Source organism: Lutjanus erythropterus, chromosome 22, assembly GCF_056507025.1.
Source record: "Lutjanus erythropterus isolate fLutEry1 chromosome 22, fLutEry1.hap2, whole genome shotgun sequence".
Classification (NCBI taxonomy): Eukaryota; Metazoa; Chordata; class Actinopteri; order Lutjaniformes; family Lutjanidae; genus Lutjanus; species Lutjanus erythropterus.
The window spans coordinates 8,001,475-8,020,843 of record NC_139338.1 but is presented as its reverse complement, the minus strand read 5'-3'; the positions used below and the strand labels follow the sequence as shown (position 1 = coordinate 8,020,843).

The window sequence follows — 19,369 nt, the reverse complement described above, 5'->3', positions numbered from 1 at the left end:
GGATGGGTGGAAGTCTGTCTGATCAGAAGGGTCACTAGACGTATCTGTCAGAGCAAATGAAACCATGAGCTTGAAGATTCATCTGGTTCCCAGGCTGGGAAAAGTCAGATGGAGGAAGGAATTTGCAGAATGTGAGTACTTACTTTGCACTAATCTGATGTAAGTAAAACCCAAGTCTGAAATGAGATTTGTACCCTAGACTTTCTGACAAATCAGACTTTTACTGCAGAAACCCAGCTGGATTAATTAGGTTTCTCTTATGCCATTCATGGAAAGATCACTCCTAGTTTGCAGGATGTTTAAGAATGAATATTGCATTCACGTTCGTCAGAGAGCATAAATTCTGTATTTGCACAACGCAGTGTGATGTATATTTGTTTTACCAGCGGCATGTATGTTTACTTCCTGTCAATGCTATAGTAATGTTACCTTAGTACATATTCTAATATTATTTACTGTTTGTTTTGTTTATATCATTTGAGTATTTTGATAATCACCTCAGTGTCTTAGACAACCATTAGCAAGCCCTAGCCCAGCTAGCTAACATTGCCACCTTCGTTTACACTCCACAGAAACAAAATGAAACTAAACCAAAACATCTTGGCTCATCTTTCCACTGCTCCAATATTCACCAACTCTTGTTTGGTCAAAATAAGCGCATAATTCATGGTGCAAGATGTGAAAATATTCCGAGGGAGGAGTGAGAGGGAGGTCGGATGTCAGATAAACACAATAATGACAATATTTCCACATCTTATGTGGTGAATTAAGTGTTTCAAGCAAACCAGAGCTAGTGATTTTTGGAACAGTGGAAAGATGAGCCAAGACGTTTTTAATGAGTTTTATTCTGTCTCTGTTGAGTTTGAATGAAGATGTTGATGCTAGTTAGCTAGCTGACAGTGCTAACGGTTATACACACTACCATATATACCAAAATGAACGTTAAATACTATTAAGAAAATGTACCACACTAACTGAAAAGTTAAGAATCTTAGTAATGATGGAAAATCAATCAAGCTATACTTGAAGACAACTTAACTATAACACTGACAGAAAGTAAATAGACATGCAGTTTGTAAAACTTCACACTACACTGTACAAGTAGAGAATTAGAGTGTTAAACAGAGTCACCAAAAAAAGCTTCAATGTCACACTGGAAGGCAATAGTAAACTTGACATTAACTTGACATCATGGTTGCTGACCTGTCGATGGTGGCCTTCTCAGAGTCAATGGGCTCTGGGTAGTGGTCGTCCAGGCTTTCGGTGCTGTCGTCATCAGCCTCTGTGGAGACTTTCCTCAGCTCCATACGATCCACGACTCCTGGCATAGTGGCGCACAGCAGGACAAGGAAGGCAGAGAAGTTCGGATTTCAGGGTTTCAAGCTCACAAGGCGGGGATGTGCTTCTTCCTCAATTTTGGCTCGATCTTGTTTCCTATAAGAAAAAACATGAGGAGCAGAGTTTCGTTAACTAAGTCAACTTTGAAGGTGTATGTTCACAGTTTCTGTTAGACAATAACCATCAGAGATCCAGTCTAAATTTTAGTTTAATCTAGAATTACTCAGAGGAAGAAACAGCTTTTATAAGATTAGAAACACATTATTTTAACTTTAATAACAACAAATTTCCACCTGGAATCATCATGAAAAATACTCATAGCCTATGGGAAAAGGCTTCAAACAAATACAAAAATAAAACCAAAAAAAGTTGGAAACATTGCTATTTGTAATAAGTAAGGGTACTTGGTTTCACATTTTGAGAACTTTAACACAAAAATTCAGTGAGATATAGGTGCAAAAAATGTTCAAACCATCCCTGGTTTCCCCTACTTTATTTTTAAGGCAAATTAATAAATTTGTCATTTGTAATGTTGGGAAATTAGAAATCGAGAACATTTGCTGAGATTTACTGAGACAATGATAGCTGCAAAGCAACCAAGATGCCTCTGCGTGCAAAAAGGAACAATATAAAAGCGGCAACATGACCAACCATGGCTGAAATAGGTAAAAATTATCACATTTTCTTTGTCTTTTGTCTAATTCATAAATATATATATATAAAAAAAAAATACAGACAATTAAAGGAAAAGTCAGGCACCAGCAGCATTGTATTTTTCAGTTCAACAAAGTTATTGCTCAAAGAAATTTGAAAATGGTCAAAACGACCACCTTGGCTGTTCAAGTGTTAAAGATTCAGTACCACCATGTGAATGCCAACTATCAGCTGCCAGGCCTGCAGACGCACGTATTGTCTCGCCTTTATCGGCCTCGACGGAGCCCTTTGGCCTTGATGAAGAACACTTCAGAGTGAAATGGGGCCCTCTGCCCTGCAAACCAGTCCACCCCTCTTCCTAGAACTGAGGGACTGTTTGTTATGTTACCTTGAGGAGGAAAGCCTGGAGATGATGCAACCTTGGCGCCTCATATAGCTTCAACACTGGCAGGGCTGCAGTCCTGTTAGCTTTACTTATAGTTCCATTTCACACCAGCTTGACTTGTGGTATTAATAACTATATTTTGTTCATAATTGCTGTTAAAAAATACAGTTTATGATAAAATGCACTCTTCTATCTTTAGGATCATGTTACCAGCTAGTGATGACGTCCACAGAGATTGCTGGCTGGCTTAAGTCAACAAACCCTCAAACCAGGTCAAGGATGCAATGAGTTCATGAGGCCGCCTGACCGCCACCATCAACAGGCCTCCTTGTTCATGTACGAGCTGGTTTATTCAGCCTCACCCACTACCATTAAGGAAAAAAGCCGACAGCGCTGCACGGGGAACACACTTTCCATCTGTGGCATTCATCATTAAATTATGTAAGGAGGGCATCAAAGACAGACAACAAAGCCTGTATGATTATAAATGCTACTGCCAAATTATTTACAGTGCTGTTTGTCACTCTCACAAAGAGCTCTTTGATAGAGTGGAAGGACAGATCCCAAGTGCCACTGACTGACAAACAACGCAGGAAAAACACTAACCACTTCAACAAGTACACAACGACAAAAACACACGACGAGGAACACAAAAGAGAAGTGTCACTCTAAAATTCTCTTTTGTTTGAAAGTAATTACAGCAGCAATTAGGTGGTTGAAATTCTGTGAAATGCAGCCAGAACACAATTTTATGTTTCAGTGCAAAGTTAAAGGAGCAGTTCCAAATTTTGGGATTCATGCTTATTCACTTCCTGGCCAGTACTTAAGAGAAGACGGATACTGGTCTCATATCTGTCCATTCAGCATGAAGCTGAGGACTGGAAACAGCTAGCTCAGCTCTGTCCAAAGGTATAGACAGAACCAGTCTTTATGCTACGCTAAGCGACTGTGGCATTACATTTAACATCCTCTCATCTTATCTCTGGCAAAATATTCCTTTAAAGTAGTCATGAGATCAAACAGTCAACAGTAATGTGACATTTTCTGCTTCTGTAGATGGGGTTCATGTCCTTATAGATGACATCATCATATTAGCATGATAAGAGGCTAACATTTATCATGTTAATATGACAGTATGAACTGAGTGATGAGTGATGAACAGCTGAGACTTGTGAGATGAGTCTTTAAACCTGAAATAAATTTTTGAATAAATAAAAAAGAAAAGAAACTAGAAATAAACTATCGTTTGGCTCTTGTCCATTGCACGGTGTGCCAAGTGAGACATAAGTTAAGCTAACTGGTCTGGATGAAGGTCACTGTCTAACAGAAAACAAAGTATCACGGGACTTGTTTTCTTCATTGGTAAACACCCATTATTGCAGATGTAACTCTGATCTAACAGGATGTCGTGTTCATGGGTGAGGCAATGCATTTAGGTTTTTATTCACGTTATGTTCAGGTACATTTTGAGACTCGCTTCCTCACTCTCTGATGTATCATCTTGTGTTTCCCCACAAGTTTTTTGCAACTAAAGGAGTTAAAGGGGATATGACACCATTGGCAGGTGATGAAATGAATTGAACTGTTACCTTGAATAAAAGTACATATTTCTCTGGGTTTGAACATAGTTGGGAACATTTGAGATAATAAGTACACAACTTACCAAAATGTATAACATAGTTCAAATTGTTTTTAGACATTTTAAAGGGACAGTTTTTTAAAGGGCACTGGTTTTTAATTTTTCAAATATATTTTTTTGGTGCTTTGAGCACCACAAACCAAATTAGTCCCATTATAATGTAGAGAAGTCAGACATCTCTGCGGCCGATTTCTCCAAAACTCTATAACTCACATCAGAACTATCTAGATGGATAAATAGCACCACAGAACAGGGGCAAAACATGTCATTTTGATTTTGAGATGAACCGTCCCTTTAAAGCGGAAATGTTAAAGCTATTTAGTTGAGTAAACTGAATTAACCAGGAAGTATCTCACATTTTTCTTATTGTAGTAAAATAATGCTGGTAAATAAACACCAAAGGAAGCCTGTTGAGCAACAGTTTAAGCAACAGCGGTTTTGCAGCAAGATCTTTGCATCACAGCAATGTGTGTAAAGAGTGTTTACAGTCATCATGCCACTATAGAGCCACAGAAAGTTTTCTATTTTGCAACAAAGTAGTCTGCTGAGCACAATGTCAGAGGTGTTAAAACTCTCCACTCTGTGCCTACCTGGCTAATGCAGTTTAACCCTCTGCACAAAACTATCGTTTCAATAATGTTTTAGTCATTGATAGGTCTTTGCTTTCCCTGTGATCTCGCTCTTCGGAAGTTGGCTGCTTTAAAAACCTGATATCTTTGAGCCGACGGAGATTAAGTGGCTACATTACCGTTAACAACCGCATCACACACACCAGTACACCTAATCTCTCAGTGTCGCTCTCCGCTGTGTGGCGAGAAAGAAACGGAGAGCACTTTTCATTTTTCATTGCCAAGGGGATTAACCTGTCTAACTTAGTTAACTTCACACGTTACAGAGTTTAATGCCGCCGTTGTTGCAACCACAACATTATAGGAGCTTGCGCTTGGCAGTGTGCCATGCATCAGGCTCAGACGTGGTAACTGCCTTACACAGCTGGAACCGGCTACAGTTCACACCTACAGTTAACACAATGTGAGTAAAATGCATCTTGAGTGTCCAGAAAGTGGTGGCTGGAACTTGTTTTCCTGCATACATCAACTTTAAATCTCCCTAACAAAAGAAACACATTTGCACATGGCCACTCAGCTGTACAAGAGGACTGCTGAGGCCATTTGCATGATGGTAAAAACCAACAAAAACTCAAAATGCTACTGAAATAGCTTGAGACCAATGGGACTAAATGGCACTCAGCTTGTGGTATTCAAACTTAAGAAAAATTCAAAACAAGCATCTCTTTTCAAAAACCATGACATGGTTACTCAAGATAATCCACACATATTGTTGTGAGCCGTTTCATGCAGGAACTACTTTCCGTCAAATAAAAAAATTCTGGTAAATTCTAAAGTAGCTCCGGTAGATTCTACCACAGATAAAAGTAGTTCCTGCTCACAAGGTATGTGGATTATCCTGAGTAACCTGGTCATGATTTCTGGAAAGAGACATTGCTGTTGAGTGTTTTGAGCACCACAGGACTAGTGTCACCTCATGCTATTATACTGAATAAATAGCAATACAGGCCAGAAGAAAAACATTATTTTTTAAATTTTGAGGTGAACTGTTCTTTTAAAATGCTAATGCTGTATGTAGACTAATGCATGCCAGAACACTTGTGAAAGTGGCCTGGGCGTTTATCTCTCTTTGTGTCCTTGCGGTGTCCTGAGATGCCTTCACACTTGTGTCTACAGCTGTTCATTTTAATGCTAAGTGTGAGCCAGACCACACACTGACCAACACACACCACTGAGCTTCTGTAGCTTTTTTTCCCGATTGCGCAAATTCATCCAACCTGGCTCTTCCATCATTTGTTTCGCAGCATAACTTTAAAGATTACCAGTGAAAAATCATGCATCTGTCAGTCAAGCGTGTTGGTGACTTTAAAGCAGAAGCAAGCATGCAAATACATACACAGTGACGACTTCTGAAATAAGAAAACAGGAAAAGGCAGGCAAATCAAACTTATCAGTAATCTCACTTGCAGTCCCTGCTATCTGCAGCTTCACAGACTAATCGAAAACATTAAAGAGAAGCAAGCGCAAGCTACCGAATTTCATCTTGAGTCAAGAAGTTTAGAGCCATAGGATTGCACAAATTTGGTTTGAATTAGAGAATGGAGCCTTGTATGCATCTTTTTAGGTTAATTTGATTTTCAGAACAACCTATAGGCCATGTTTCTGTGAGGACAGATTATTCATTGTAAAATCAAGCAGAAACGACTGAAAAAACACTGGTTTACTCTCAGTCTCTAAGCTTTTGCATAGTTTGAAACAAAAAAAAAAAACACTCTGAAACATTCCTTAAAAAGAAATATCAATTTAAAATCTCACATATCCACTCTGAAACACTTTTACTACCTCACACATCCTCCACCCAAACAAACTCTTGCATCAGCCACTACCGAGCATAAATTCCTTCCAGCAAGGCGCACTGCAGAAACTCTGGTCTACTTGGCAGAGAAATTGACAGTAAGAGAAAGTGTGCATAACTCAAACACACCCTGTTGCAGCTTCAAGAGTAAAGTCATGACTTTTGCTCTAAAAAAAAATTAAGTTTTGAGAGGAATTTTCATTCTTTCCTTCACAAAACCCCCACTGGCATATTGCTTATTTTCATGCATCTTATAAACCAAAATATTCATACTCACTTAATCAAAAGTTCCTCAGAGAAGTTCCAGGATTGTTCTTTTAATTTCTTTTTAAGTAGATGTTTTTTTAGACAGATGACAGACAAGTGAATGGGTGAGGAGCTGCAGCTCTTTTGTAACTCAGGTGAGAAAGCAGGCTTTTAAAAGGGAGGAGGGAGGACCTCTGGCAGCCAATGAGGACAGACAGTGTTCACTAAGACCCCTCCTTCTCTGAGCACGGTGGTTAAACGCCCTTGTAACTCCCCCAATACACACACACACCCGTGCACACACACGCCTGCTTCACTAGAAATGAACAAGAAGGCCAAAACAGGGTGGAGAAGAATAATTTGGTACATATTTCTATTTTCAAATCTAAACTCTTACTGTGAAAGAGTACAAAAGAAAACATATGGACAGATAGATTGATAAATAAAAGGTTAATACAAATGAATGGGGGGAAAACAGGCAACTTAACAGCCGCTATCAGACTGAAGACACCAGAGTGCACCAACGCTATTAAATACCCGCGGTCTCTTCAAGATGTGATCACATGATCTGCCACATGACCTTCCACTTTTCTACTAGTGCAGAATCATGCAGGTGGACAGATGTTCGGCTGAGGTCACGCAGAGCCGTCAAGTAACCATGGGTGGACTGGTGCGCTGATCACACACACACACCTACCATGCTTAAAACAACTGATTCATAGTACTGCCTCTTCTGTACCAACAAAGACACACACACGCGCACACACACAATTGTTTGCACATGCAGCTGCACACACACGCAGATGCCCAGGAGCACTGTGGGCAACTCTGAGTGGGTAGGCTGTGCCGCTGGATGACCAATCAGAGGGCAGCATCGGGGATGTCGCTGCGCCCAAGGTCATGATCATGTCAGGGATGAGCTTTTATCTCTGTCTGCTTTGTGATGCTGTCCAAACGGAGCAGCCCGCACATGGCATGTGAGGAACAAACACCGTCTTTTTCCTCAAATTAGCTACAGAAAAGTTTTGCACACTGAGCAGCTTTGAAACTTTAACTTTTTTTATCTACTTGGTTCTCAAAAAGTTTCAATGAAACTTGAAGTTTTTCCACAATTCGCAGAGAAACGATCCTTCAACTGGCATGAAAAACCAATACATGAAGCTGAATTAAAAGTATGTGTGTTGCCTGTGACCAAAATTAGACTTCCTCTCTGACGACCACAAACCAAAACAGACAACAGAAACACTATTGTTAAAAGTGTTCCTTCCTTCGAGTTTGTCACAGCAAATGCGACTGTATCAAACTAGTCAATGTTGACAAAATTCAGTATTTTTGACTGTACAACAACATCAAGAGGTGATTATCTACTGTACATAAAAACTTTTTCATGGATCACTGATGTGAACATGACAAACAAAACAGGCATTCAACTGTTAGGATAAGTTCAGAATATAGTTTGAGTTCACTGTAATCACTGTAATTATTTGTATTCAGTAGTAACTTAATTTGTTTAGAGGTTCTTCTAACTTAAAAATGTTAAGTGCCTGTACAATATTCTTTCTTTTGTATTTATAAACTAAACTTTAAACTAATTAAAACAATATTTTAAGAAGAAAATATTATATTGAGTTCACTGAACGTGAAATAATGGGCTTATATACTTACTATATTATACTAATATACTATATACTGTACTATACTAATTTACTCAGTTCTATTAACTTACTGCAATCAGAGGGGTAAATAAAAATTCTGAGTTGCATATACTGAAAATATTCAAGTTGGCTTAATCAATAATTTTAATTTAGTTGTAATCAAAGCATACATGTGACACTGACTTTAAATATTTAAGCTCTGATAGCCTCTAATGTTTGAGTTTATGAACTCAAGAAAGTTGTGGCAACTGCTAACATATTTGGGTTTACATATGTAACTATGTAACTGCCACTGTGCCAGAAGTGACAACTGAGGGTTAATGCTAAATGTTAAGTCATACTTTAGCAGTAACACAAATGGCAAACAGAAATAAAGTCAGTGAACTCAGAAATGATAACACAGCAATATTTCTTGTTAGCTAATATTAGCTACTAACGCTACTGGCTATACTAGACAAAGAAAGGCTGGAGGAGCAAACTGAGCAATTAGCAAGTATTTTCTGGCTTATGAATTCAATTTTTCATTTCTAAGAGGAAAAATGTGTGATTTCATCTTTTAAAAGTGACATGGTCTCACTTGAAGTCCAGGTAAAGTCAACATCTAAGCTAGGCTATATCACAATTCAATCAATATCTAATTGTTTAACAACTATGCTAACTGACAAAACACTAAGTTTTTTTTACTGTAATTCTCGATATCAATAAAGTGACAATAATTCCTTTAAGAAGATCAAATTAATTGTGATTAATAAGGACCAAACAGGCAGAAACTGTTGATTTAAAAGCTACCAGCAGCACAAATAGATATCAGTCAAAAGTCAGTGACCTGACTCAGTAATGTCAGTTATATAATAAGACAGTCTTCACCTCAAGTTTGCTAACATGCTTATTAATTAGTAAGAGGAAGAACAGGATATTTCAGTTACAAAGTCAATCTCAAGTCAAGGTAAACTGACCAGCTATCATCTGCTCTATCAAAACATCTAAAGCTAAATTTGCTAGCAAACATGGAAGTAGAGCAGCCACCACCAAAATAAACACTAGCCTGTTCCTTGTTTCCACTGCAGGAACTAGGAATCTTTGGAGAAACTCAGAGCGCTTCCACTGCAGGGACCAGTCTGCAAATTAAGTTTGGGGGATGTAATTTTGCCCCCCAAAAAGCCACAGCTTGGGGGGTAGTTCTTTTCAAAGCACAGGAACTTTGGGGGTGGGGCTGAACATTATTTCAGTCAGTCTGTGAATATTCTCATTCATCCAGGTCATGGTATTCATATCAAGGTTTGATATGACTTGATAGAGTTCTTGAAGACGTTTCGCCTCTTATCCAAGAGGCTTCTTCAGTTCATGAAGTTCTAGAAAATGTAGTTTATGCCGTCCAGTGTAGTGAGGAGTGCACAGACCTGTACATTGGGAGTCATGAGTCACATGCCCCCCTAGAGTCACATGCCCCCCTAGGTGCTAACGAACCCATTAGGTTTAATACCTGAACTCCCAAACCAGTCAGGCAGAACTGAAGAAGCCTCTTGGATGAGAGGCCAAACGTCTTCAAGAACTCTATCAAGTCCAGTTGCCTACTACAAACCATGATATGGATTATTTCAGTCACCATTTTTAAAAATGTGCAGTGTTTTCTTCATTGTGCTTTGAGGGCTGAAGGAACCTTTTAGTTCCATGAAAAGTAGTTCCTGGGACTAAAAGTTCAGGGTACTTTAGGTGGAAATGTGGCTGTAACTGACTTGAAGCCCATCCCCCCCTAAGAGGAAATCCAAGTTTTCTTTGAGTCTAGTGACATGAGCACTGGTAGTTTAGGTGAAAAGCGAAGCCACGAGAAAGCCGACACTTTGTATATACAGCAATCACTACAGAAAACAACACAGCCTTGTGAGTGGCAGTGAAAGTCAAATTCCCCACAAACAAAAACCTTGTCACTATGATCCTTCCTGCAGCTGAAGGGACATTCCTTAAATGGCATCACTAGTCCTTGAAGTGTGTGGGGGGCTTCACACACATACTCGGCCAATCACCTATGACTATAAAGCTGTCCCAATCCCACAACATACCAAACAAGGACGGGGGTTGGTTTGAGGGGTCGGGGGGTTGCAAGATCACAGACTTCAGAGTGGAGCATTAGCCAGCTATAGACGTGCCTGAGCTCTGTCTTTGAGGTCAGAGATATCAAATCACACACTGGAAAACTAAAAGACTTTTAAGTGTCCAGAGGCGGCAAACACATCTGACATCTCCATTACATATTAATTAAATTCCTTAACCCCGTTGAAACAGGAATAATATCATTCAAAGATATGCAATGATTTATAACAATGGCAAAGATAGTGATGTAATGTAAAAAAGACCGTTTCTATTTTCTGTATAGCAAAATCTTAAAGGGACAATCCACCAGTTTGACACATGAATATCTGTTTATTCATCAGAAAAAGTGCTATTCAGCCATGTGACAACTTTAATACAAAGTAGGGACGTAGAGTTTGGCTTTTAACAAGCAGAGACAATCGAAAGAAAGATTGTGAGTGGCATTATGGGAAGTGTAGGATCTTGGACATTTGAGGCTTCACCCATGTTGTGACAAATCAACCTGTTTTTTTTAAATCTTCCCCTCACAAATCCCCCTACTTCATGTTGGTGCAATGTAAAATATCTAGATTGCCAGTTCGTGAAATTATGAGGCTTCTGTTTTCATTCCTCTTGTACACTGTGATACCATGAATCTGATATTTTCACCATTCTTTAGCAAACTAGACAGGGAACTTTTCTAATTTACTGAGAGATCTGTCTGAGACATGCTGGTCCAACATTGACACTAGACATGTTTTTAAGGTCTCTTACTACTCTTTCAGTTCTGTTCTGAGTCTTTCCAGTAAAAGTTGATCATCTTTTCCCCTGTGTCCACCTCTGTCTGCCACATGCATGAACCAAACCATGAATCTTATAATAAGTATGTTGGTAAAACCTGGTCATCTCAATAACAGTGTCCACCTCCTGCCAAGACATCTTTGTTCACTTGACGCTTAGCTCCATTTTCCACAGTATGTTTCTGGGTGATGAGGTGTCTTTTTGGTTTTGTTTTGACACATTTGGTTTGGTAAAGCCATTGCTTCATCAGGCAACAGAGATGAAGTAACACTGTAAAAAAAAAAACAGGAATTTAGTGGCACCAGCTCATCTTTTCTCACATACAACTTTATTTATTCAGTATTCAAGAATAAACTTAAACTCTCTAAAATTATTTATTTTCTTAACATGAGTTCTTCTAACTTCAAGTTGAAGAAATTAAAATGACGAGTTTGGTGAATGAACTGTACAGAGATCAATCAACTCATTTAAGTTTTAAAAGTTAAAACTTTCCAGACAGCCTTCATTTTCAGTTTAAAGAAAACTAGTACGAAGAAAACTTGCTGAGTGTCTCTAATACACTTAAACATAAGTCACGATTGCTTGTTTTCACAATAATGAAAAAACTATGAACTTGTTTTCCCAAGTACAACTAAATTAATATCAAGTTTATTTAACTCAAAAAGTTTATTACCTCAACTCACGTCAGGAGATTATCTTAGCTTAGCATAATTACTTGAAACAGGGAAAAACAGGTAGCCTAACACTGTCCAAAGTTATAGAAATGCGCCAACTAATGCCTCTAAAGCTCACTAATTAACACTGAATGAATTGTTTTTCATCCATAGTTCAGATAAAACATAAAATTTGAAGGAAGCCTAGAAACTAATTTTTTTCTCTACAGATCACAGTGTATATTTTGTTTGTTTAACTCATACAAAACCAAAAATGTTTAACAACATTTCTTAACCAGCATTACTGCAACTTGTCTTTTCAAATTCAGTCAACTTAGACACTAAGTTTTTTAAGTTAAAACAAATAGTTTTTTACAGTGCACTGTTTGGTTATTCAAATCAGTGCACAGCTGCTGGTCTAATAGGTAGCCGGTTCATTGCCCTGTTTGACCTCTGTGTCCATTTGTTTTAACATGAAAGCCTAAGACCTCATAAACATCCCGGCGCTGAAAACGTTCCGTACAACTGAACGCTATAAAAACTGACGTGGATGTGAGGATGTGATCATCTCCGTCAAAGGAGAATAACATCAGCAGGTTAACATGAGGCCACGGAGGACGGTCCCGTCACGGATCAAGGGGTTATTAACCTCCTCTTTTCTGACCAAAACATCTCTCACGTGACACCATGGACTACAACTTGTACCCCTGATTATTTGAATGGGCAGAGCAGTCCCCAGCACAAACAAAAATACTTCCATCCGAAACGATATCAGTCTGCATCTTTGTTGTGCAGTCAGTCGCCCCAACAACTCTGTCAGTGGTCATTATGAGCTGGAACTTGAAGGCCTCTAAATTAAGCCTATACCTCTCAACCTCATGTGACTGGCTGCAAATACCACACACAGTCTGCTGGTGAATCACTGGCCAGATGACACCCAATATCTGCTAAAATATAAAGTTAAGACAAATTTTCTGTGGTCTATCCAAAAAGAGTAAGACATGGTGAAAAGTTAAAACAACTAATAATCAAAATAATGTTATATACCTAATGAAAGTAAGGCAGCTTCTTTAAGAATTTCACGGGTCCAAGCCAGGAGATATTTCTGTCCCTTGCGTGTAAAATCTGTCAGCTCTACTCACTTGTTTTGCAAGGAGACGACAGTTATAAGTTGGGACATTCACATCATATGACACTCAGTCATTGTTATTAGTAGAAATGTGTCCAACCCTTGTTTTTCCTCCATTAAAGAGGAGCCTCAGGACATTTGCGCAAAGACTGAGTTCATTTTAAACACACCACACCTCTGATACATCTGATTCGCATCAAACAAACTAAATTAACATTTTAATTTTTATTTAAATCGTATTTGCAACTGATGTTCATTTATCAGTGTTGTGAAAGTTAGTGGAAAATTATCAGGGCGTTCTTGCTTCACACTTGCTCAGTTACACAAATTAGCAAACGTCACAGGAGCTGCAAACTGCAACCACAGAGAAAAAGTAATGAAGACATTTATATAGTTGTTAAGCGGAAATGGATGTCTGGTGATTCATTCTTGACATAATCAGCCTGATTCTCTGACCAATAGGCACTAATTATAAAAATAACGTGGAACTTTCATTTAGAAATGACCACATTGTACTTCCCGAATTGGCTTCAGCTGCATAAGAATCACCAGTAAAGTTATGTCTGTAAAATGACTGCTGCTCTGTCCTGACAGGACGATCACTGGGATAAATGGAATGAGTGGCTAAAAACCACTCACTCTTTGATGTTCAGGACACATGCTAAACCTAAAATCCTCATATCCCTGAGGTCTACTGGAGGTTAACTCTGAGGTCAAGTTAAAGCAATAATTCCACACTCTGTGAAATACTTACATTCACTTTCTTACCAAGAGTTAGATGAGAAGATTGATACCATACGTGTATGCAATGTATGATAACCAGCAGCTGATTAGCTTAGCTTAGCATAATGACTGAAAACAGGGGGAAACAGCTAGCCTAATTTTTCAAAGGTAACAGAATGCACCAACCAGCACCTCTAAAGCTTGTTTGTTTCATTTGAAAAGAACAAACTGGTAAAAGGGTTAGGGTTGACAAGTTGAGGTTCCTGGGCTGTGTATTATTTCTTGGGCAGGAGCAATGACTTCCTGTAAAGTTGCCAAACAACCTGCATATTCTCCAGGAAACAGTTTAGCACTGTTTGGACAATGCCAGACTAGATGTTCCCTTGCTTCCAGTGTTTATGCTAAGCTAAGCTAGCAGTCTTCAGGCTGTAGCCTCATTTTTAGCCTACATATACAAGTGCCATCAATCTTCCCAGCTCATCTTCTTGAAAAGAAAGAGAATAACCAAAACCCTGTAATTAGAGTGGCAACAAACAGAAACTTACAGCTGCAAAATGCAAAGTGTGTGAGCCAGCTGAGGCTGCGACTCTCATGTAAGTGGTTCAACCCTACACGACGAATCAAGGCTTCTAATAAAGTGTGTCATGTAGGACAGATTTATATCTGATGGTTACTGTCAGTGTCGTGACTTAGCTCGATTCTCTTCTTAGTCAAAACATACAGCACTTGAGTCTTTGAGTGGCAAATGGCGGAGTTATAAATACAACCACATCATACAGAGCTGAGAGCCACGCACATCTGTGTTGAACTGAGTGCACATGCTCCTCCAGATGATCCAGCTCGTGCTTCCACTTGGAAGGAATATATCATTGTTGACACGTTGAGACAACTCCCTCCTCCGTTCTTTAGCCTAAATGTGGATTATTATTCCAAGATCCACAATAAACATCTGGTTCTAAGAAATCAACGTTTATTGTACTTTGGCTGAAACTGAATTGGTTAAAAACAAAAACATGTAGTAGACTTCCATTTAAAATCATTATGTTTTATTTTTCACTATTTTGACCTGGAATCCTCCCATCGAGGAACTTACCAGCTCTGATACAACAGTGGCCCCCTGATATTTTTAGAAGATGCTCTGATGTCTAGTATTGGCTGATATTCAGCTGCATATTTCTGGTTCTCCAGCTGAACATTTGATTCCGAAGCCTGCACACGTGGCCCGTATGCAGCCAAAGCTATCCTTTATCACCTGACAAGTACTGTAGGCCTGTTTCAAAGTCAGACCAACACCTGATACATCAGTTTATGTTGCTATATTGCATTCACAGTTTGCGGCCTATAGTAAATTAAACTGCAAAACAGCTCTACAATATTCTTTACAACTACTTCTAATTCACTTCTACATCCCTATATGCTCGATTTATCGAGATATATCTATATTTGCAATTGAATGAGCTCTGTACAAGACATGTCTGTCTCGTGGACTCAGAACACAGAACATTTCCTATTTGACGCAAGAACAGTCAACAAAGTCAGTAGATTTCAATTACTTCATCTAAACGTTGCTGAGAAATTTCAATCTGGACCAAAGACCAAATTTCAAAAGGCAATGCACTGATGAATAATTTGTGTGCAAACCCACATACCAAGTAGAATGTTTTGTGCCATTGTGCTAATTTAATTATTTTACTCTTGTAATGACTTATTCTGACCACCAGAATTCTGACCAGTCGGATCATTTGAACCACTGTCCCAAAAGTAGGGATGGACAATATTACACAACATTTTCTTCAGTTGTGGTTTTAGGTGTGACGACAGTGAAACGAAGCGACTCCTCTCGAACAAACAATGCCGGCTCCTGATGTTTCTTCACTGAAGGAAGAGCAAAGAACGACAGACAGCAAAGAGTTTAAAGAGTTTTGTAAGAGTTTGAAGTTAGCCTGAGTTAGACGTGATAGACAGATGGGTCATCCTATCACCTGCCAAGTGTTTTTTTGAAAGTGCCTGCCCTTTTCCAAACAGTTTCCAAAGACAAATTCCCAGATGGTTTTCTGTAACAAACTGGCATGTCAGCTTAATAAAGCAGTGCCGGCTGCTTCTTTGTGTCCTTTCATTGACCTAACCTATGAGCCAACTAATCGGTTTTCTATACTGAAAATTCTTTGTAGAATTCTTGAAAAGCTGGCAGGAAATCACAAACATTCGCAATGGTCTGAATCAGGACTTATAATTGATTTATGGCACTGAAACTTCAAAAGGCAAATGGAAATTCTACGGAAATCACACTGTAGTCACAGCAAACAAAAAAACATATTGATGAAAACTCAGACCTCTGTGATGCCATGTGACATTAAAGGTCAGGTGGCCTTTAGTAAACACCTTTTGTACATAGGCATGGTGTGTCCTAACCTTGTTTGTGAGCTCTATGAGCCCAGACCCTCGCTCCGTTCAGCTTATCAGTTGGTATTGATCAACCTGCTTGTGTTGTAATGATGAAGTCGGCATCTTGCTTTGTGACAACATCTAAATCTTTTCAAACTCAAGGTTTTGACCTTGATGTTAGCAGGAAGAGGACAAGGACTAAAAGTCTACTGGTCCTAAGAGGGTTTTTATGATTTTGTTCCAAAAGATCAGATTTAGATTGGTTTCAGTTTAGTCAAACAGAAACTGAATCAAGACATGGAAAGTTCAGTCTGTGCTATTTTTCCCACTACGCAAACACCACCCTAAGTGTAATTTGAGAGCATACAGGCGTTGCTTTTGTCAAAATATCTGAGTCACCTGTACAAAGATGTCATTGGCCATCCAGCATGTGGGACAGACTGCTCATTCAGCAGGATGCCACATTTACAGAATGATCTTCTAATTTTCTTGTTTCCCCGCTTTGCCCCATGTTGAACACTGGCCAACTTAAACAGACCATGACAAACACTCCGTACAGAACACTCTCGGCTACGTTTTCAAGTTTCTCAGTGAAGCACAAAATAGGGTAAGACGGAGAACTAATCTGACTGCCTTTTTAAAAGCAATCAGATGACTGTCATGATGACCTAACTATGGGTCATGAGAAGACACTGTGCTTTGACGCATTTCAATGTCCTCTGTGTGTCCATGTACAAGACAGTGCTGGACTCTTCAGTTAGTCTAAAACTTGTTTTCTGATGCATCAGTGACCAGGAACCTGGCATACTCTGATTTAGGGGCCTAAGAGCCTGTCATGACATGCCACCCCCCTCAATCGCTTCATAGGATTTGATCTTGTTTAGATTTTATAGATTGCAGTTCTACTTGTCAGCTCTATTTCTTATTGAATTCTGTTTTTTGTTTGTTTGCTTGGTTAAAATAAAGTAAAGAAAGGATATAAATGTGTGTACATGCACAGGTTCAATGTTTTTTGCTTTTTAGCTTTACTGGACACACTAACACTAGCTTCTCAGCCTTTGGCAAAACACAGCCTTCTTAAAGGAAGAGTTTGATATTTTGATAAATCTGCTTTTTTGCCAAGAGTTAGGTTAAGAGCTCAACACCACCTTCTATGTGTGTTACATATGAAGCTATCTTCAGCAGCTTACTAGCTTAGCACAGCATAAAGACTGGAAACAAAATGGCCAGGCTTGACCTGTGTGAACCTAACACTGCAGTCCAACACTATGCAAACTATTACTTGCTCTAAAATATAAAGCTTTATAAAGCTATAAGCTATAAAGCTTTCTTCATAATTTGCTAGCTTAGCTGGCTAGGAAAAGACTTGAAACTGGAGAATGACTAGCCTGGATCTGTCTGAAGTTTGTTTAATCTGTACCAAAAGAAGTGTAAAGGCGTTCCTGACAGATGGATCTGCTCAAAGATTTTCAAAGTTTTTCCTCTCCAGTGTCAGCAAGTGCTTGCTCATGGTGGGGTTGCTGGGTTTCTGTAAATAAATTTTCTGGAAAAACAAGTCAAACTGCTGAAAATTTAATGGATTTGTAATTAAAATGCTTCAGATTTTTTTTAACGATTGGATATCTGAAGGTTAGTATGATAGCAAGAAATTGTAGTAGCAAATTGTGAGAAGTTTTTTTTTTATATATATATATATATAGTGAACCAAGTGCTAAAGCAGCTGTGTCGACAAATATTCTTCCATGTTTGGAGGATCTTCAGCAAGACACTGAACCCCTGTAGCTGACCTCCGACCTCCCTGTGGAAGGCGAGAAAAAAAGGGAATTTCCCTTAGAGGATCAACAACTTTTCACATTGAAAAAAAGCTGCGATGCACGTGGCAGCTTTGCCTTTGCCAACATCGCAAGAGTCATCAATGTGCATTCCAGGTTACTGAATTATGCAATCATGCAGGTATTAATAGGCAGCTCCTTACATTGTACAGTGTACCACCTTCTCACATTTCAACTAAATGTGTTGACAGCGGATTGGAAAACCGCCAAGTGGTTTGCCCCTTTGTGGAACTGCCTCACTGTGTCTTTGTGTTAATGATACCCCTCCTTTGAAACTGACTCTACATCTGGCTCATTTGCTCATTCGCACTCCAAGTTACATCAGAGCTTCAACCCCCCCGCAGCTGCCCAACAGGATCTGACCTACATGTGTCATTCAGGGTCTCCTAACAGCCAATGAGGAGCAAGAATCCACTGCCAAGCTCTCCTGACAGGTGTTGGTATCCCACCCCCCCCCCCCCCACCTGCACCCTGGCAAACTTACTGAGGAGTCTTTTGTTGTTATTTGTTTTTAACAAAATGTTTTAGAGTCTACAGGTATAACATAAAAGGGCCACTCCACCAATTTTACACATTTAGTTTACCCTGGAGTACAACTCAGTGTGGAAACAGTTGCATAATATCTTCTGTGGCAATGGAGGTAATTTTTTGAAGTTGTTTAAATGTTTTATCATCTAGACTCAAGTAAGTGGCTGAACAAAAGCAAAATGGTCATTTCTGAAGCATTCTTAGTTGTTATTAGAGTTTAAAATTTCTTGGAAAATGATTCAATGACATATCGTGTACTAGGGGATGAATACAAAATTTGCATTGAATGTTTCTGGGAGATGGGCCTTAATGTACAAAGACAACTTTATAACTTTATATACCATTTAGGAGAAACTGGATCATTATTTTCTGGGTTTCCAGCTTCTTGGTTATTTAATTACGGCGTTTCCTGATGGATAGATACAGCTTTAGCTTACTTGTTGCTAAAGTAGCTAAATGCAACTGTTAGCTGCCATTAGCCGGCAATGGATCTGTGTTCAGGAGCCTCCCAGTGAACACAGTTGGAAAAAACACAGCCTCTGAGACCGACAGGGAGGACAGTACTGAGGTCATGTACCAAGTTTCATGTTGGAAAGATAGCTTTACTTGTTGCTAAATTAGCTAACTGCTTACTTCCGTTAGCTTGGTTAGGCGTGACTCAGCCCTGGAATGCCAGGAGCTAAACCCAGCAAACCTCGGTGCTATAACCTATTCCCTGTTTTCAAACTGGCCTCTGTTGGTCTCGTAGGACGCTTCTGGGTTCACTGGTAGCTCTCAGCTATTGGGTTGCACTGTGGGAAATGTAGTATCCAGCATTTTTAGAGTTTGAAGGGAATATAAGTCATGATATCTCTGCCTCTACTGCTTAAATCTTGACCGTTCTTGTAAAAAAAAATTGCCTCTTTAA

General features: G+C 39.1%; 1 protein-coding gene across 2 annotated transcripts in view; it reads right to left on the bottom strand.

Annotated features, from left to right (window-relative positions):
* The window catches only part of slc38a4 (solute carrier family 38 member 4), a 47,234-nt gene that overhangs the window by 24,350 nt on the left and 3,515 nt on the right, over window positions 1–19,369 (bottom strand). Inside the window, exons 1-2 of one of the 2 annotated variants that reach the window (XM_084710570.1) lie at window positions 6,718–6,844; window positions 1,204–1,434 (exon numbers count right to left, since the gene is read on the bottom strand). In XM_084710570.1, coding sequence (XP_084566696.1) covers window positions 1,204–1,328 — 125 coding nt within the window. In that variant the 5' untranslated portion in view covers window positions 1,329–1,434; window positions 6,718–6,844. Of the gene's footprint in view, window positions 1–1,203; window positions 1,435–6,717; window positions 6,845–19,369 lie in introns of those variants that run through there. The other variant, XM_084710571.1, reaches the window with a different exon arrangement.